At 37.9% G+C, this 17,393-nt stretch overlaps 2 protein-coding genes across 4 annotated transcripts in view; both read left to right on the top strand.

The window, feature by feature from the left end:
- The first annotated feature begins 1,433 nt into the window (after positions 1-1,433).
- LOC130568592 (uncharacterized) lies at positions 1,434-6,346 on the top strand. Of its 2 annotated transcripts, XM_057357548.1 has the most exons (10): positions 1,434-1,497; positions 1,607-1,859; positions 2,700-2,873; positions 3,210-3,367; positions 3,878-4,076; positions 4,291-4,387; positions 4,684-4,855; positions 4,943-5,092; positions 5,289-5,428; positions 6,111-6,346. In XM_057357548.1, the coding sequence occupies exons 2-10, from the start codon at positions 1,618-1,620 to the stop codon at positions 6,183-6,185; spliced, it is 1,407 nt and encodes a 468-aa protein (XP_057213531.1). In that variant the 5' UTR covers positions 1,434-1,497; positions 1,607-1,617; the 3' UTR covers positions 6,186-6,346. The 2 variants fall into 2 exon arrangements, with proteins under 2 accessions (XP_057213531.1, XP_057213528.1); XM_057357545.1 differs by lacking the exon at positions 1,434-1,497 and having other exon boundaries at positions 1,531-1,859.
- A 1,446-nt stretch (positions 6,347-7,792) lies between these two features.
- The window catches only part of fgd1 (FYVE, RhoGEF and PH domain containing 1), a 43,030-nt gene continuing 33,429 nt past the window's right edge, over positions 7,793-17,393 (top strand). For both annotated transcript variants that reach the window (XM_057355842.1, XM_057355841.1), the window contains exon 1: positions 7,793-8,822. In XM_057355842.1, the coding sequence (XP_057211825.1) occupies positions 8,702-8,822 (121 nt within the window). In that variant the 5' untranslated portion in view covers positions 7,793-8,701. The remainder of the gene's footprint in view (positions 8,823-17,393) is intronic.

The raw sequence follows: 17,393 nt of genomic DNA, 5'->3' as shown, positions 1-17,393 counted from the left end.
CATAAGAATAATCGTGGAAAACTGTATTAATTATGTCTCAGTTTCGTTCTGTGGTAAAGTATTGATTATTTAGGATATATTAATATTAAGGTTAATTTTTTGTCATCGTTCTTATTTGTTTTCTGAGATTTTTGTCTTGAGGTCAAAAAGTAACATTTTTAAAAAGGTCCACACATCACACAAGAAAAACTAGGAGTGCCACTTTTAATAAAAGAAGGAAACAATTATCAATGTATTGCGTTAAATAAACTATGAAAATGAACTGTTTTAAAGTAAAACAAGAATACTACTTAAATCATTTCTGGCAACTGCTTTTCTAAGTCCATTAGCCAATTATTTTCTTTATCCGTTTTTGTAAATCATGCTCTAAACAAGAAATAATAATACTCTTTGTTTCTGATATATTGCATATAACTGTTAAGAGTTGTACATACATTGACATAATCATAAGTTTTATTGTAAAGTCCATTAGCCAATTGTTTTCTTTATCCATTTTTGTAAATCATGCTCTAAACAAGAAATAATAATACTCTTTGTATCTGATATATTGCATATAACTGTTAAGAGTTGTACATACATTGACATAATCATAAGTTTTATTGTAAACAGTCAACCAATGCAGAGGAGTAGTTTAATGTTTATGGGGTTGGCTGTAATTTATGTCTTCATCTAATTCAGCTTTTTAAAGGAATGTGATAATACAGTAAGAAAGAACAGAAAGAAGAGGAAACGAGAATTGTATCTGTGGGGATGTGATTTACAGGCATCATTCTATCATTTTTCCAATAAAATATATAAATTCATAAATGTTGCTTTCCCGGTTAATTTTTTTACTTCGCCACATTGCCTATATAAAGCAGTGTCAACATTTTTAAAGATTTTTTTTCAGATACATTTCAACCCCTATGAGGGCATTTATGTCAAATACTATGAATGAATCAATTACTTAAAATAAATTCTATTAAGAGTCTAAAATACAGTTGCATATATTATATTTATCTCTTAAATTATATTTTTATATAGTCTAACATTTTAATCTACATTTTTTAGGAACTTTGTTTATGGTAAGGTATGGTACAGTGTAGAAACTTTCATTTTGGTTTATTTAATTTCATTTAGTTAATTAATTTAAAGCATAAAAACGACAACAGTACACTAACATGGTGTACAAAAACTTAAACAATGTACATAGCCTATACAAACAATAAATTAATAAACTGAATTAATAAATATTTCACTAACTGATTATGGTCCACGTAAGTTAGGTGAATTTAATTTATTTTCTATAAATGAATACCATAATGTTAACCATTTATTATAACGCTAATTCATCTTATTTGATTAATAGCACAGCAATATCACAGCTCTTGCGGTACTTTGGTGTAGGAGACCGCACATTACCGAATGAAGTCGACCACACCTATGATGACCTTGCGGACCAATGATGAAACCACCCCCACCCATTCACACTCCACCCAGATCTCCACCCCACACCTGGTAAATGTGGCAGCTAACTGAATGTGGGGGGAACTGAGTGAGTGTTTGGTGAATCGTCCGTTAATTAAATGCGACATTGATTTAATTACGTTTGTGTGGACAACTGTAGATGCTCTTACGATGTGGACCGCTGGACTTGCATATTTCGGCGTCTCTGTTCTCGTCTGTGCAATGAGCAGCGACAGAAGTTTAGAGGATAAAGGCCGCGTTGAGTTTCTCAGAGCGCGAGAACTGGCGGCGCAACCCCGCTATGGCGCGTGCTGGTCCCTCGCGCTGAAGAACATACAGTCAAGCTGCAGTCAGTTCAGTGAAGATGTGCAGAGCAAAATTGCGCTGTCCTTCACACACTGCCACCTGCAAAGGTTATATCTGCTTCTTTTACTGCAATTAACATAAACCCCCACTGAGCTGGTCAATGATGCTTCAGAAACCAGGTTTTGCACTAAATTATTTACAATTTTACCCTTATATTCATCATTTAAAGCTAAACAAAGTCTGCTTAGAATCAAATTGTAATTTGCATAGTCCCAGCAATATGCAGAATTTTAACATAATATAGGCTGAATAAGACATATGGCTAAAAATAAGACACTTGTGGATGTGGCATCATTGGGGTCAAAGTTTTACGGTTTGCCTTTCATTTGTACTTATTTGTGACCTTGGACAACAAAACCAGTCTTATGGGTCAATTTTTCAAAATTGAGATTTGTACATCATCCGAAAGCTGAATAATTAAGCTTTCTATTGATGTATGAGTTGTTAAGGACAGGACAATATATGGCGGAGATACAGACGTTTATAACTCTGGAATCTGAGGGTGCAAAAAAATCAAAACATTGAGAAAATCGTCTTTAAAGTTGTCCATCAGAGGCGCTGAAGCAGACCATCCACTCACAAAAATAACGTTTTTATATATTTAAGGTAGGACATTTACAAAATATCTTCATGGAACATGATCTTTACTTAATATCCTAATGATTTTTGGCATAAAAGAAAAATCGATAATTTTGTCCCATACAATGTATTTTGGGCTTTTACTAAAAATGTTCCCGTGCTAATTAAGACTGGTTTTGTGATCCAGGGTCACATTTTATGTTATTCAGCTTTAGCATTTTTTCTGTGAAGACACAGACCTCAATGCAAAACACCACGGTTTTGACAGCATATTGTGACTTAACGCATGGTTTAATTGTCTGTTGCAGGTCAGGTCGTGCTTTTCCAGAGTGTCCTGAAAATAGTGACGTCAAAACATGCACACAGGACATGGACCCTGTTGCCTTCAGCACGTACACTGAGTTTTTCACTCATGCACACAGTATATGTCATTATCTGCAGAGTGAACGCTGGCAACACAGAGCAGAAAACACCATTCACAGGTACTGTCTCAACACAAGATTGTAGCTTTTAATAATCATACAAAAAAACGAGCGTAAATATGTTTATGCTATGAACTGTTTTTGTATGACAAAGTAAGTTTCTACATGTCCGGTGAAATTTTCTACATTTGTTTTCATTTTAATATTAATCCTTGGTGGAAGTTATATTTCCTTTGATGCATTTTTATAACAGACATCCTGAAATAATAATAAGTAGCATTAGTTTCACTTCTACGTTCTGTTTGCCTTAAGGATGACTTTAGTCAAATGCGATATAGCTTACCCCACTTGTCCCTATGAAATATGCGTCAGACTAAATGTTCGTGTGTATCTCAGGCTCACCGAGAGTTCAGCTGGGGTGGCGGAGCAGTTGACGTCCACCCAGCGGATGGCAGAAGATCTGGTTATAGCCCAAAGCGCGGCGCTCAAGTCCCAGGAGACCATCCTACGCAATGGAGAAGAGCTAAAGAGCACGCTGCAGGACTCAACACAAGGTGCTGCTTTCAATTAAATGAGAGAATATTGAAGGATGATGTTTGCTTTTGAATTACGGATGGTAAAAATGGTTTCAGCAATACAATTTTTCACGTGTTTGTCCAAAGGCCAGTCCTGTTGTATCATGCAATGTCACAGTATTGTGATGTGGTCAGTATATTTACTGTCATCAGTTGAAACACTTTTGCCGCCATGTCACTTTTCATTTATTGCTTTAAAAAATATCAGCATGCTTGAAAACATATGTACATACTTTTCATTGTAGGTTTTGTTTACACTTGCTCTCTATGAGCTAGGATTGTGTTAGAGCATGCTAGTAAGCTACTGTTATTTCAGAGAAATGTAAACAAATATGTTTTCTAGAATTATTCACAGTATATTGAATTGCAGTTTCGTATGCTGTACAGATGAGGCGATGTGAATTTGGAGTGTGTGTTGTCTGTAGCTTGTTTCTCTCATTCTTTGCATGTGTGCAGTAACACAGACTGTTCTTAAATGCTTGCTTTCAGGTCTGAGAGATGTGTTTGCAGAAATGAGGCATTCTGCTCGGGAGCAGCAGGTGGCGTTTGCCGAGATCTTTAACCGTGTGGCTTTTCTCCAGAGCTTCATCATGTCCGAGACGCACACATTCAGTTCCCTCTTCTACAACGCTCTGGGCATCGTTGCCTCTTTTTTTCTGACCTCTGTGCAGCGTACAGCGGGTGCCAGGTGAGCATTTCTCTTCATGTTGTGTTTCTAATATCATATTAATATTATACTATTTAAATTGTAGTAGTGATAGTCATCATTTAATTTAATATCTTGTTCTTATGATGCCTTTCAATTAAATGCGAGATTATTGTAAAATAAAAGAATCTAAATAAACAAAACTATCTTTATTTTGACATTTACACAAATTAATTGTAAATGTTTTTCATCTTAGATTTTTTCTTTTCGGAATCGTGGCTTTGAATGTGTATCTGGAAAGGATGATCTGTCGGATGGTTTTGGAAAATGAGGATGAAGGTTATCAACAGATGGTAAGTATAAAAACACTGCTTAGTGTTGTCTTCATATTAAACGAACAAATTTCTCAACCATCTTGTTGAGATGCATGCTGGAATGCTTTTTAAACAGTATTAAACGAGTTCCCATATATCCCGTTCATTTTTCTTCACTGTCTGGTCCACTTAAAGTTTTGCAAGCGTATTATTTGTTAAATCTATTATTATGAAAGCTAATTTTATTATTTTAAGCATACACTCGTAAAACAAATGTTCAAGACATTTGCGAATTGTCAATTATTTCAATCAGGATTCTTTTTCTTTTTGCGCAGGAGAGAATCACCTTTTTAGTTGGAATCCTAAGAAGAGCTATGATTCTAATCGGTTGTCTCGTTCTGCTCTACTTTGCTCTGCGGTATCGGAACATCGGCAGAGAAAGTCTGGAGATTCTGCAAGAGCTTAAGGAGACTCGCTCTGACCTTCAGCAGGCCCTCCAGAGAGCAGGTGTCTCCTGGAGAGCACATTCCTCAACATTTACAGGGTTTTAAGTCTCTAGAATTTGTCGTAGATCTTTCTTCTGATGTCTTTTAGAATGTCTGTCGGCATCTGTGCATGAATGGAAGAGAACCAGACGAAGTCGCTGGGAATGCAAGCAGGAAGATAGCGATGGCAGTTTAGTTATTTTACATCCCTCTAGTGTTGTGAATTCAGCTCTGTCGACATTCTCGGGCTCTCGTGACAGTAAGCACAGCTTCTTAATGTGTGACATTTTCATCTGAGCAGGAATCAATTTGCATTTTCTACCTGAGTCTACCTGAGTATAGACAATGATGCAGTTCATCTTTATGTAATATGGTTTACCTAACTGAATAATCATTTGGTGAACAGAGATTACTCTAATCCTAAACCTGATGCAAATGTGTTTGTATGTTATTAGCCCAGCATTGTGAGAGCTTTTCTCCATCGCTGGAGACAAAGAGTACCACAGAACCCTTGAGACGCCGGCGACGCACTTCAGAGTCTCGTGTGCGGCCGTCCGCCGCTGTGGTGTACAGTGTGCTGGTGGATGATGATCAGGTGCTGTAAAGCAACATGAATACATTTGAACTAATGTTTTAATAGTAAAATTCTTCTGTCGTGATTGACCTTTATGTTTCTCCAAACCCTTTTTTTCCTGTCGAACACAAAATAAAAAATTTAGAAACCCACATTTATACACAGCGTTCACACTGACCAAGTGTGTTAGGGGCCGTCCACACTATGGACGATACATATTTCGTTTTAAAATGTTTTGTTTTGTTTTTTTGCCACTGATCTAAGATGACAACATACTCGCAGCTTCTCCCATTTCCTCTCGTCTTAGTGTCCCTTTTGCAAAACGTAAAACATCAGCAGGTCATCTGCATCCGTCTTTGTAACTGTAACACATGTATGAGCTTAAAATTAACATAACATAATCACTATCAATCGTCCGTTGGTGTAAACAGCCTTTAAAAAAGATTCAAACTAAAAGCCATTTTAAAATTGCCTTAAAATAAAAAAACTATGATATGAAGTAAGGATTTTTCTTATTCAAGTAATTTTCTTTTTTAACTAATAAAACCATTTTCTTTATATTAGGCACTTCTCTGTTGAATGAAAATATTTCTCTTCATGCAGTTATGAATGTTACAAACAAGGACATTACTGGTGTTCAGCTGTATTCTGATCAGAGATGTACAGTATGTGTATTAATGAGATTTTATTGCTTCCCTAACAGCCGAGGTATAGCCTTAGAAGTCGGAGATCATTGTGTGGTCCACAGGTTAGAGAAATAAGATCCAAGTATGCCTAATGCCATCCATTCTGATCCAAGTATGCCAAGAAAAATCCAAAGGCCACATCATCCAAAAGTTCACAACTCTTTGAAAGACTTTTTGAAATGTTTGCTGCTTTTTAACCTTGAACATTGTTGTGATGTCATGTTTTTTTGTTTTTACAAATACAATAAATGAATTTCAGTGACACTTTTAAGTGGAAAGAAGCATTTAATTCAGCTGACTGTTTAACCATCATCAGTAATGGTCTGTACCTCCTGCTCATTGATACAAATGAAACTCTGAGCAAGACTGACATCTAATGGGCAATGAGTGTAGCTGTGGTCGGCCGCTGTAGAGAAACCAGCTTCCTGTGTGGGACGCACAGTTGTACCATGTGTTGTGTAACATATATATACCTCATTAATGCTCTAGTAATGTTTAAGGAGAAGAGATAAACATCCAAAATGTGTTAGGCACAGTGACCTGTGAAGAGACCCAGTCCTGCCGCAGCTGCTGCTACTGACTCTGTACAAACTCAACTTATATAAACACCGCTTTGAAGCTGTTTTTCCCATTTCGTCATTTATGGAAAACTAGAAAAAGGCAAATACCTAAAGCCAGATTCAAACCAATTTAAGGTATGGAATGAGCAGAATAAGAGCTAATCAAATAATATTCAATATAATATGACTGTGATAATATGATTTATCCCACAATAATAATAAATTAGATTTTGCTTAAAGAATACAAGAAAAGATCCATATGTTAGGATCATTTGGAGATTATGCATTGTAATTTTCATGACATTCCCACCCCCCGAATTCCCATAATCACAGTGCAATACATTTAAAACATTTATCCTAATGTATAAAATTATTTTCAGTTGTGATGTATTTTTATAAATGTTTATTAATATTTTACATGTTTTGTTGATTTTAGAGTAAAATCAAGTGTGCACACTAGGTGCATTGTAATAATTTGAATTTGAGGGGAAGTGTGCTTAATTGTTGTAATGCCAAAGTGCAAAAAAAATAAATTAACATTGTCTTCTATATATTTGTAGAATGTTTAATTTGTATCTTCTTTTGAGTTTTGGGATTTATTTATATCTTCTGCAAGATCATTCATTCATTATTAAGGAGCTGTTTTGAAGTGTGAAAGAAGTTTACAGTTTAAAAAAAGTTGAAAGATCACGAGGAGCTATTAACTTAATGACACCTAATTAGATCCACCCAAATGTCAAATTACCTCGCATTAAAACTCAACTGAAGTTTTATCCACTCCTGTACTCGAGCTGCTGGTGCAATTCAGGTCAAACGGGACGAGCCTACTTAACCGCCCCTCCAAATCCACATATTTTTATGGGGTGTAAATGTTTAATTTCTTAAATGTAAACCATCTCGTGCGATTAGGAAATACCCCTAAAATGCGTTCTTTCAGGAACGGCGGCCGTGAAAATCCTTTGAAAGTTTTCCCTTCGCATCAGATTTCAAGCACGAGCCGTTTGGAAAAGGGAGACGGAAAAAAATGAGAAACAGACTTTGGGAAGAGAGAGAGGGATGGAGGGGGTGAAGCGGTTTCAGATGTCCTGCAGGAGGAGGAGGGCTCTCACTTTAGCACACTTTGGCGTTGTCGTGTCCTACAAAAGAATAGACAAGCAACCGGTGAAAACAAACAAGCGCGAAACTGTAACATTTGAACAATGGAACGTTGCAACATTGTAACACTTCTTTGTCTCTGAGGATTCCGTTCCGAAGACGTTCAAACACTCCGAGGAGTTTGGAAACAAAGCGAATGTGGATTTGTTTTGAAGCAGCTGAGTGTGCATATTTCTGGATACGGTTGTACCGAAAGGAAACGGGGGAAAACGTCAGGATACGACGGAATAATAACGGCAATGCGCGGTTATCTTTACTGCGGCGGTATTTTACGTTCGGAAAGCGGAAGTTTGAGGAGGATTGGATGGGAAAGTTTGCTTTAAAACCGATACTGTCAATGGATTTACAGGAATGTCACTAACAGAAGGAGAACTTGGGTTATTCGACCTAATGCTTCTTTTGAAAACGCAATGCAACATTCGTCTGTTGAGATTTGACTTCTGTTGCTTCGGTTATGGACGCGTAACCGGTTAATACGCATATGTTAGTCATCGCTTCTGTTAGTGCATACTCTGCTCGGATAACCATACGTTTACAAATGGGAATATCGTGGTTTCCGTAAAGGTCATTGCGCGTCCCTTGAGTTCTTGATATAAACTTGGCTCGGTCGTACATGTGCTTCTGGTTAATTTGATCGTTGATGGCTTTTTATATTGCTCGGAGCGTTTTGGATAGGATTTACACCGCACCGGTTGATCGGGGGACATTGATCTCCGTGATTTACCGTTTAAAGCATCGGGAAGAGGAGACTGTTGGGACGCAAGCGCGTCTGGTGTCGCTGGACTCTTGTGAATGTTTTCTATTTGTGCCCAGGATATAAAGCCCCATCTCGTTGTCTTTTTTCCCTGGAGTCCTGTGTCATTTATGCCTGCGTGAGGGTTGAGCAGACAGGCATGCAGCTGAATCGACCCAAGAGCGCTCATCTAACCAGTGATCCGTCCTATTCCAGCCAGTTCAAAACCATGCGCTTCTCCTACCACATCAGCAGCCCTCAGCCTGCCCTGCGCAGAATAGGTGAGTCTGGTTTATATATATACATTCTTAATATAGGCTATATGACATTTGATTTTCCATATCAGAGACTTGTGTGTGCAGGGATACCAGAAACAACAGAGAGGGTGACAGTGATGTATACAAATAGGCAACTATAGAGGTGAATTTCTGATGATTGATCTATGAATGTCTGCTGTGTCCTTGTGTTAAACACTTAACCTCTGGTTACTTCTAGAGGACAGAATATGTAGATGATTGTAATCCGGGAGATTTTTGCAATCTTTATTTGGATAGTTTTTACAGTGATTGTCTCCCACTAAACACTTGAGACCAACACATGACATTTCATTCGAATGACAGTCCATCTAGAATAGATTTGTTTCTGATGCAGATAGAAACCCATACAAAAATTAATTTGATTTGCAGTGGAATTATAGTACCCACAAATGTACTATGTCCTCACAACAGTAACTATTGTGTAAAAAGGGTATTTGTTGTAAAACTAAGTTGACAATCTGCCTAAAAACATGGTTACTACAATTTCACTAAAATAAACAATGCTTATTGGTTAATGACTTGGACCTTGGTTTTAGGTCACACAAGATGCAAATTAGTCATCTATACTCTACTCTTGACTTCATCGTTTAATTAAAAAATGAAAGAAATATTGCCGTTGAAGATGCTATCACTCGATGAAGATTCAAGTGTGCTGTTGCGGAGGTTAAATCCCTTTCAAGTATATTAAGAGGAGGTGGAGCTCATTCGAATGATTACTGAAAAAAATCACCATTCATCTTATTTATCCGAACACTGACTGAGCCGAGCGGCTGTTGTGCTCTGGATGGATTTGTTTAAAGACGAGATCATCAGTCAAAAAGGCACAATGTATTAACCTGCCACCACGTATGTTTGTTTCCAAGTGGAGCTTGACATTAAATCAATGCTCGCTGTTTTGGCGTGATGGTTTTTGTATTTCGGTGTAATCCTCGTGCTAAAAGAGTATGATATGACTTTATGAGAATGCATTAAGGAAATGCATTACTACCAGATACAACAAACAACTCTCCGTTATACATGCAAAGGTGTTGGTATCTGCAGGCCGTCAGGTGTTCACTGTGCACATAATGATGTTCACATGGTCCGCTGCTCTCTAGCTGATATGGCAACAGCGGAGACCTTGAAGCGGAGCCCTGTCGTCCGGGGTCTCTCTTTCCTCTGTTGGTGCTGCATGCATGTTTGTACTTGTGTGCCTCCTTGAGGCTCTGTCAGTTTGGGATATTTACTCAATCCAATTAAAGTCTGGGGTACGGAGCGGAGCGGTGACGTTTTGGTAAATGGGCGAAATATTTTACACACTTTCTGATAATGAGGCCCAGGTGTTTAGAGAGAAGAGAGATACATAGACATGGGTGGGCTCTAACCCCCTAGCAATACCCTAGCAACCACATAGCAACACACTGAAGCCCTTCAGAACACCTAAGCAACATCCTGGTGACGTGTTTTGCGCAGGAATGCTGGAGTCCCATTTTTGCAACTCGATGACATCGCATTTGTTTAGCAAGGCAGTTGTGTTTAGATCTACAGCCGTGGAAAGATTAAAAGACCATTTCAGATTTTCATAATCAGCATTTTTAGATGTATTGTGGCCATTTCAGTCCAGTGTCTGTAGAATTTCAACTAAATCAAACCCTCAAGAGTGACAAAAAGTCATCCAACAGCAATGTGAAAGACTGACAGCAAGACAAGACGCATGAAAACTGTGATAAAAATCCAAGTTATCCCATAATTTTTTTTTTGAACTTTTCCTAAATACATGTACAAATATTACTGTTGTATGGCTTAAAAGTGAATATGAACTTGTTTTCTTTGTCGTATTTGAGGTTTGAAAGAATACAGAGCATCTTTTCTGTTATTTTGATCTGTTTCTCCAGTTTTCAATTTCTGCAAATAAATAAAAAATAGAAACAATATTTTCATTTGACGTTTGGGAGAAATATTGTTAGTAGTTCACAAAGTGAAACAAAAATGTTCATTTTACATATTCTAAAATGGTATCTTAATTTTTCCGCAGCTGTATTTAGGTTGATGAGAAATACATAGCTTTGTTATGTAAACGTGTGCATGCTGTTCTTGAAACGAGACACTTTCAGATCGTGGCGTAGTCTGCAGGATTGTGTTTGTAGAGATCTGACAGAAAAGATGGACACCAGGAATAATCTAATGTGTAATGAAGGAAGAATTTAAAGTGGGGATGTCTGTGTGACGGACTTGTGAATACAAGCGGATTACCCTTTAACGGTTTCAAAATGAGCGTACCTCAGAAACTTAAATCTTGTGTTTTCGTCTAGTTATTATAAAAGTGTCCCCTAAAATGCATTCGGGTCTGATCATATGAATATGACTGATCTTGAAATATTTACACTGTTTTTCCAGGAGATATTGGAGATTAGGTTGAAATGCGTTTTTTTCTTGTTTGTACACAGTGCACGCTTTGATTCAAGATGATCTTGTTGTTGAAATAATAACAGAAACCATCATTTAAACCATATTCTCTTGAGTCTGTTTTCCTTGGATGATGATGTTTTACTGGAAAATGTCGGAATGTGAGGGAAGAACGTGTTGCAAAAACTTGGATCCGTCTATTTCTGAGAGGGTGTGTATCTCTTCAACAGCCTGCCAGCGATCTAACTCTCATGATCATCGTCGCATTGTTTTTGGAAAGACAATCTTATCTCCTCCCTGACAGATATCACGAGCATCTATGAGTTTAGAAACTCAGTCGGCTCAGTCGATCTCCTGCTGTTACTTGTACAGCGCGGCAGTTGTCATTGGTTCATGGCCAACTTGGTAGATGAGTAGGAAGTCTGTCTGGCTCCTCGGCTGGAGAGTTACACTTGTGTGAATGAACCAAACTTGTCCCTGTAAATCTCCAGAGCGCTGTTAAAGAAACAGTGCTCCACATGCATCCATATATAGGTTGGGAATGAAGGAGACCATCTCCATATTGGCTTTGTAACACAGATTTTGCTGAGCAGGGCCGGTATTCAAAACACACCCACACGTGTGACCTTCTCGGCCTTTTTTATAAATACAGAACAGGGAGAGAAACGGAGCTACTAAGTTTACTTAAACATCTCGTAGTATGATTTACTTTGTGAGTTACAGAAGATGTGACCCGTAGGACATTTTTAGTTCACACTATTACAGAAATTCATTCTACTGATCAGTGTTTGTCTTGTTTTATAGATGTTTGGGAACAAGAGATGTATTTAAGCAAGCGGCAGATTGAAATGTTCTTGGTCTTGATAAGCGCTTTGCCGGCGTCAGCCTCTGTAACAATGGAGACAGAAGCATGCCTTTAATTCAGCGGCCGTCCCCTTGAAGACCTTTATAAACACCCACATGCTCATATAAAAGGCATCTGGTGGAGAGATTGAATTACTGTGAGGCGGTTGTTTCCGTTCGTCAAACATATGCGACTATATTTCTAATATTATGAATTAAATTATATGTTTGCTTTGCGCATACATCTGCCTGTTAGATCTGTACAGTAAGTAAACGGGGTCACTTGGTGTTTACTAGCATCACTTTCACCATCTCTCATGTTCAGGGTTAGCGATTTAAACAAGGCTTTGACCCTAATTAAAGGGATAATTCATCTTCATTTGCTCACCCTGTTGTCATTTTAAACCCATGTGATTTTCTTTCTTCTGCAGAACACAAAAGAAGATATTTTGAAAAATGTTGGTAACCAAAATAACGTTGGTCCCGATTGACTTCTATTGTATGGACACTAAACCAATGCAAGTCAATGGGGACCAAGGGTTTTCTGTTACCAACATTCTTCAAAATATCTTCTTTTGTGTTCTCTGCAGACGAAAGAAAACCATACAGGTTTGAAATGACAAAAAGGCGTGTGAACTATTCCTTTAAGTGTTGTGAACATAATTGATTCTTCAAATCATTTGGTTTGTCAGGGAGCGACAGGACTTATAATAATATAATATAATATTTTTCTGAAATCCTCTAGACTTACAGTAGTGGCCAAAAGTGATGTCTGGAGGGCACTATCATGTCCACCATTAATTCCATAATGTTATAAAAATTGATGAATTTTACAGAAAACCAAAACAATTCCCTCTTTAAATAGTATTCAATAGGCTGGTACTACACAAAGAGTGAAAAGTGTGACAGACAGTTTATCTGATTGCGGTTTTCTTTCAGCGTGTTGATTTATCAGCCCCGACACAGTCTACATTGTATTTATTATTATAGGGTGATATGATTAGAAGCCGTCAGGGAAATAAACAGTGGCGTCAATGGGGCAACTGAGAGCTGTGTCGACGATGCTCAACTGTACTGTTTCTTACGTTCCATGAAAGTCATGTATCACTTTTTATTTATAATCATTTCTAGGTTTTGTGTAGCGCAGGTTACGAAATAAACAGAAAGGAGTGTATGAAAGATAAAACCATTATTTGGGTTGGTTGTTTGCTTTGGGATTCAGCCGTTTCAGGTTTAGAGAAACAACAGTTTCTGCAGAACTTTATGAAATGAATGAGCAAATCCAATAATGTTGGATTGAAACTGGGGCTTGCCTGTGTCAAGATGCTGGGGAGTTGCTTGGTGGTTGTCTTCAGACACAGAAATGAACATTCTGTCATCATTTACTGACCCTCTTGTCATTTTAAACCTGTATGACTTTTGTTCTTCAGCAGGACACAAAGTAGATATTTTGAAGAATGCTGTTAACCGGCACCCATTCACTTGCATTGATTTTTGTGTGTTTGGTTACTAACTTTCTTCAAAATGTCTTCTTTTGTGTCCTGCAGAAGAAAGAAATTCATACAGGTTTGAAATGACAAGAGGGTGAGTAAATGAAGATAGATTTTTATTTTTGAATGAACTATCACTTTAATGTATGTGTGTGGATTTTTTTACGTTTTATCTTCCTCCAGAGAAAACTGCCACACCTCTACCCAACAGGCCACATGGTTTGAGGTATGATTGATGTCCGTAGCTAAAATGGTGCAGGATGAGTTACGTGCCAAAGTTTAATAATACTTGGGTTTAGTGATTTGAACACACCCTCAAACCCAATGAACGATAGCAATAGTGACACTTGCCCTTACAAACACCAGCAAAATATATCTGTATATGATTCTTTTCCAGTCCTACAGAACTTGGATGGCACGACATAAAACAATGAAAAAATATAGCCATCAAAGGGAACTGACAAGCAGTTTGGTCACATGAGTATTAATAGAAACCTCTGAGGTTTGGCCGGAGCTCACATTGGAGATCCAGAGGGATGTGAGAATACAGAGCGAACGATGAGTCCTACACAAGGCTCAAGACTCGCCAGTTTTTCTAAATTCCACACAAGCGTTTTAGTCGACCCCCAACACCATGAGAACCCAATTTTGCCCTTGAGCAGGACACTTGACCTTTGACCCTCAGTTCCTTACTAAACCACATGGCTTCCACACATAGTTCCCCTTAGGTCACATTTTTAGATTTCCCCATCGATGCCGTGCTTTTGTTTCATCGAATCAAGGTTATGCTAGGAGTGTGTAAATGTTTGGTTGGTAATGTGTGTGATAGCCTAAAGCGGATGTGATTCATCGTCGAGTGTTTTTAGCAGGTACTGTGAGAGAGTGTTAGCTTGCCATGACAGCGTGACGGAGCGAGACGTCTTTACTGTTCTCACCCTTCTGTTTCTCGTTCCTTTCTCCAGTAGCACCATGTTTCTGCTGCTTTATTGTAGATGTACAATAATTTCTCTTGATTCTTTTTGGAGTAAATATGATCAAATGTTATAAGTGTTTGTTAAGAGGTGGTTTAGAAAAATGCCAGAATTGGCTGCGATACCTGTAAGTAGAGCTGAAACGATTCATCGAGTTACTCGAGTAATTCGAATACAAAAATCATCGAGGCAATTTTTGTTGCCTCGAAGTTTTGTTTAATCCATTTAACTACAGTACAGACGGAGCGCTGCGTTTCCCCACGGACCGTTATTACTGACGCACAGCCCGCTAAACTCTATTCATGTTACAGGGCCGTGAGACACACGCATTTTAGTCTGTTCACACGCTCACACGTGTTTCTCATGCTGATAAATAAGTGATAGCTTATTGAAATGGTGAACTGCTATTTTACTTAGTTTTAGTCTATTTTGCGAGTGAAACTTGTTTTCCGGCTGCATTGAGTCCATAAAACTAGATGCGGACTAGTGGACGCCGAATCATGTTATTTACACGTCATCTGTCTGTTCTGCGTGTCTGCGTGAATGAACTGCACAGTTTAACGTGCTACACGCGTGATGCTCATGAATTTGTCTGCGCTTTATGAGGACATGAACACAGAGTTGCTCTGAGGGTTTATTTCATGGACATTTTATTGTTTGAGTGAAGAAACAGACATACTAAAAAATAAGCGTCTTCCGACAACCTGCCAAAATAAAAGTCCGGTTAACTCGGTATTTTATGTGGACAAATATATTACTATTTAATAGTAAAAAAAAGAAAAGAAACTAAAACTAATTTAGATAAACTAAATGCATCATGCATAAGCTGAAGTTAGTTGTTTACCTTTGAAATTATTCTTTCTATTTGTATTAATGTTTCTTATTTATACATTTCTATTATATTGCATATTGAATGTAATATGGCAGTGTAATGTATTAAATGGGTGAACTTTTCACAGATATGAATGTATGCAATTTCAGTAATAACTTTTTTATTTTTTCTAAAAAGGAAACTAATTGGTTGTTCATTTTAAGAGACCTGTCTTATTTTCTCTTGTATATTTAGTATTGCTCTTTAATAAAGAAAAAGTATTTATTATCCGAATACCTGATTAATCGATGGAAAGAACTGTAGAATACTCGATTACTAAAATAATCGATAGCTGCAGCCCTACCTGTAAGAGAGACAAATCGCACATGAGATCTTTTTAATATAGTTTTTATTTCTCCTAGACAATAGTGAGATTAAATGGAGAGCAAATGGAAACGAGTGCCGAAGTCTACTGCGTCAGATATTTCTCCTGAGAGTCGTACATCTCACAAATGTCTCTATTAGAGTTTAAGAGATCTCAAGGATGTCACAAACTGAGCTCAGATTTGTCAAGTCTGTATCAAAAGTCAATATTATTGAGGATCCTAATACGAACTCAAACATGTCTCATCAAATTTACACAAATCCAGATTGATTTACCTCTACAATCTACATTCATTTTACACCTCCATACTCTTCACGTGTTTCAACAATTACACTTTCATTTGTGTCTGTTTTTATTTCTATGAAATTTTAGGAGAAACATTTGAGACTACATTGATACTTGAAGACACAACGGCGAGTTCCATCAAATCTCCTAAAGAGCAAACTCTGACCAATAACACTTCTCTCTGGTTATGCATGTACATATTTTAAGGAAGTCTGCGGGTGACTGCTAAAGACGTGAGCTTTAATGCTATCTGCTACTGCAGCTGTGAAGAGAGGAGGAGGAGAAGAGCAAAACTAGGGGAGAGGAGGGGGTTGGGATGGGATGGGGGGATAGAGAGGAAAATGAGGGGAAAGCAAAGAGAGTGTGTCACTGTGTCGGCGTGCGGGAATGCCGCGTTGACGTTTGAAACCACAGACAACGTGGCAGGAGAAAGGAGAGCGAGAGAGCAGCTCAGAGAAGCTCTTATCGCTCAAGAGGAGCCTGATAGAGCTTTAAACCACTCAGTCAAATCCCGCTCGCTTTAATCTGCTGCGCTAAACAGGGGGAGGGTTTGGTAAATACAGAGATGGGTCTCAAACTCACGAGTGTCGAGAACCTCTGTCTTTGCTTTCTGTCTCGGCAGGAGGAAACGTGACGAAAGAAGGCAGGCGAGACAAATTTGACCTCCTAACCACGTTTTTCCAGCTGCAAAGAAATGAGGGATGCCTGAGCATGGATTTTCCTATACGTGTGGCATTTTACACATATTTAGAGTTGGATTCCAAATCTACATGTCTTGGGATTTATGTAAACGACGAAACCATATGATATGATGAGTTGTCTAATGACTTCATTGACCCTGTCTGATGCAAGACTTTTAAAGACATTGACCCTATATTTACACCTATTAAAGGGATAAGTCGCCCCAAAACGAAAATGATTTCATCAGTTCCTCACCCTCATGTCATTACAAATCTGTAGTCATGCGGAACGCAAAAGAAGATGACAAAAGACACCATTGGCCTCCATTGTATGGACACAAAACCACTGAGACATTTCTCACAATATCTTCTTTTGTGTTCCACAGAAAAAAATACACACAACCGGTTTACACATACAGGTTACGAACCAGACGAGGGTGAATAAATGATGACAGAAATGTCTTTTTTTGGGTGAAGTATCGCTTTAATACATGGTCCTGGTATTATGAATGATTTATAATCTATTTAAAACAGCCTGTAAAACACCTTGTCTGTTTGATTTATGTCAGCAAGCAATCTTATTATTTAACCCCAAGTTCGATAACACTTATTTTACATAACATGCGCATTAAAAATTAAATAGACGTGGGAAATATTTTACCATTATTTATTGACGAGACCGTCT

Source organism: Triplophysa rosa, linkage group LG17 (genome assembly GCF_024868665.1).
Source record: "Triplophysa rosa linkage group LG17, Trosa_1v2, whole genome shotgun sequence".
Taxonomy (NCBI): Eukaryota; Metazoa; Chordata; class Actinopteri; order Cypriniformes; family Nemacheilidae; genus Triplophysa; species Triplophysa rosa.
This window is presented reverse-complemented; position numbering and strand designations above follow the sequence as displayed.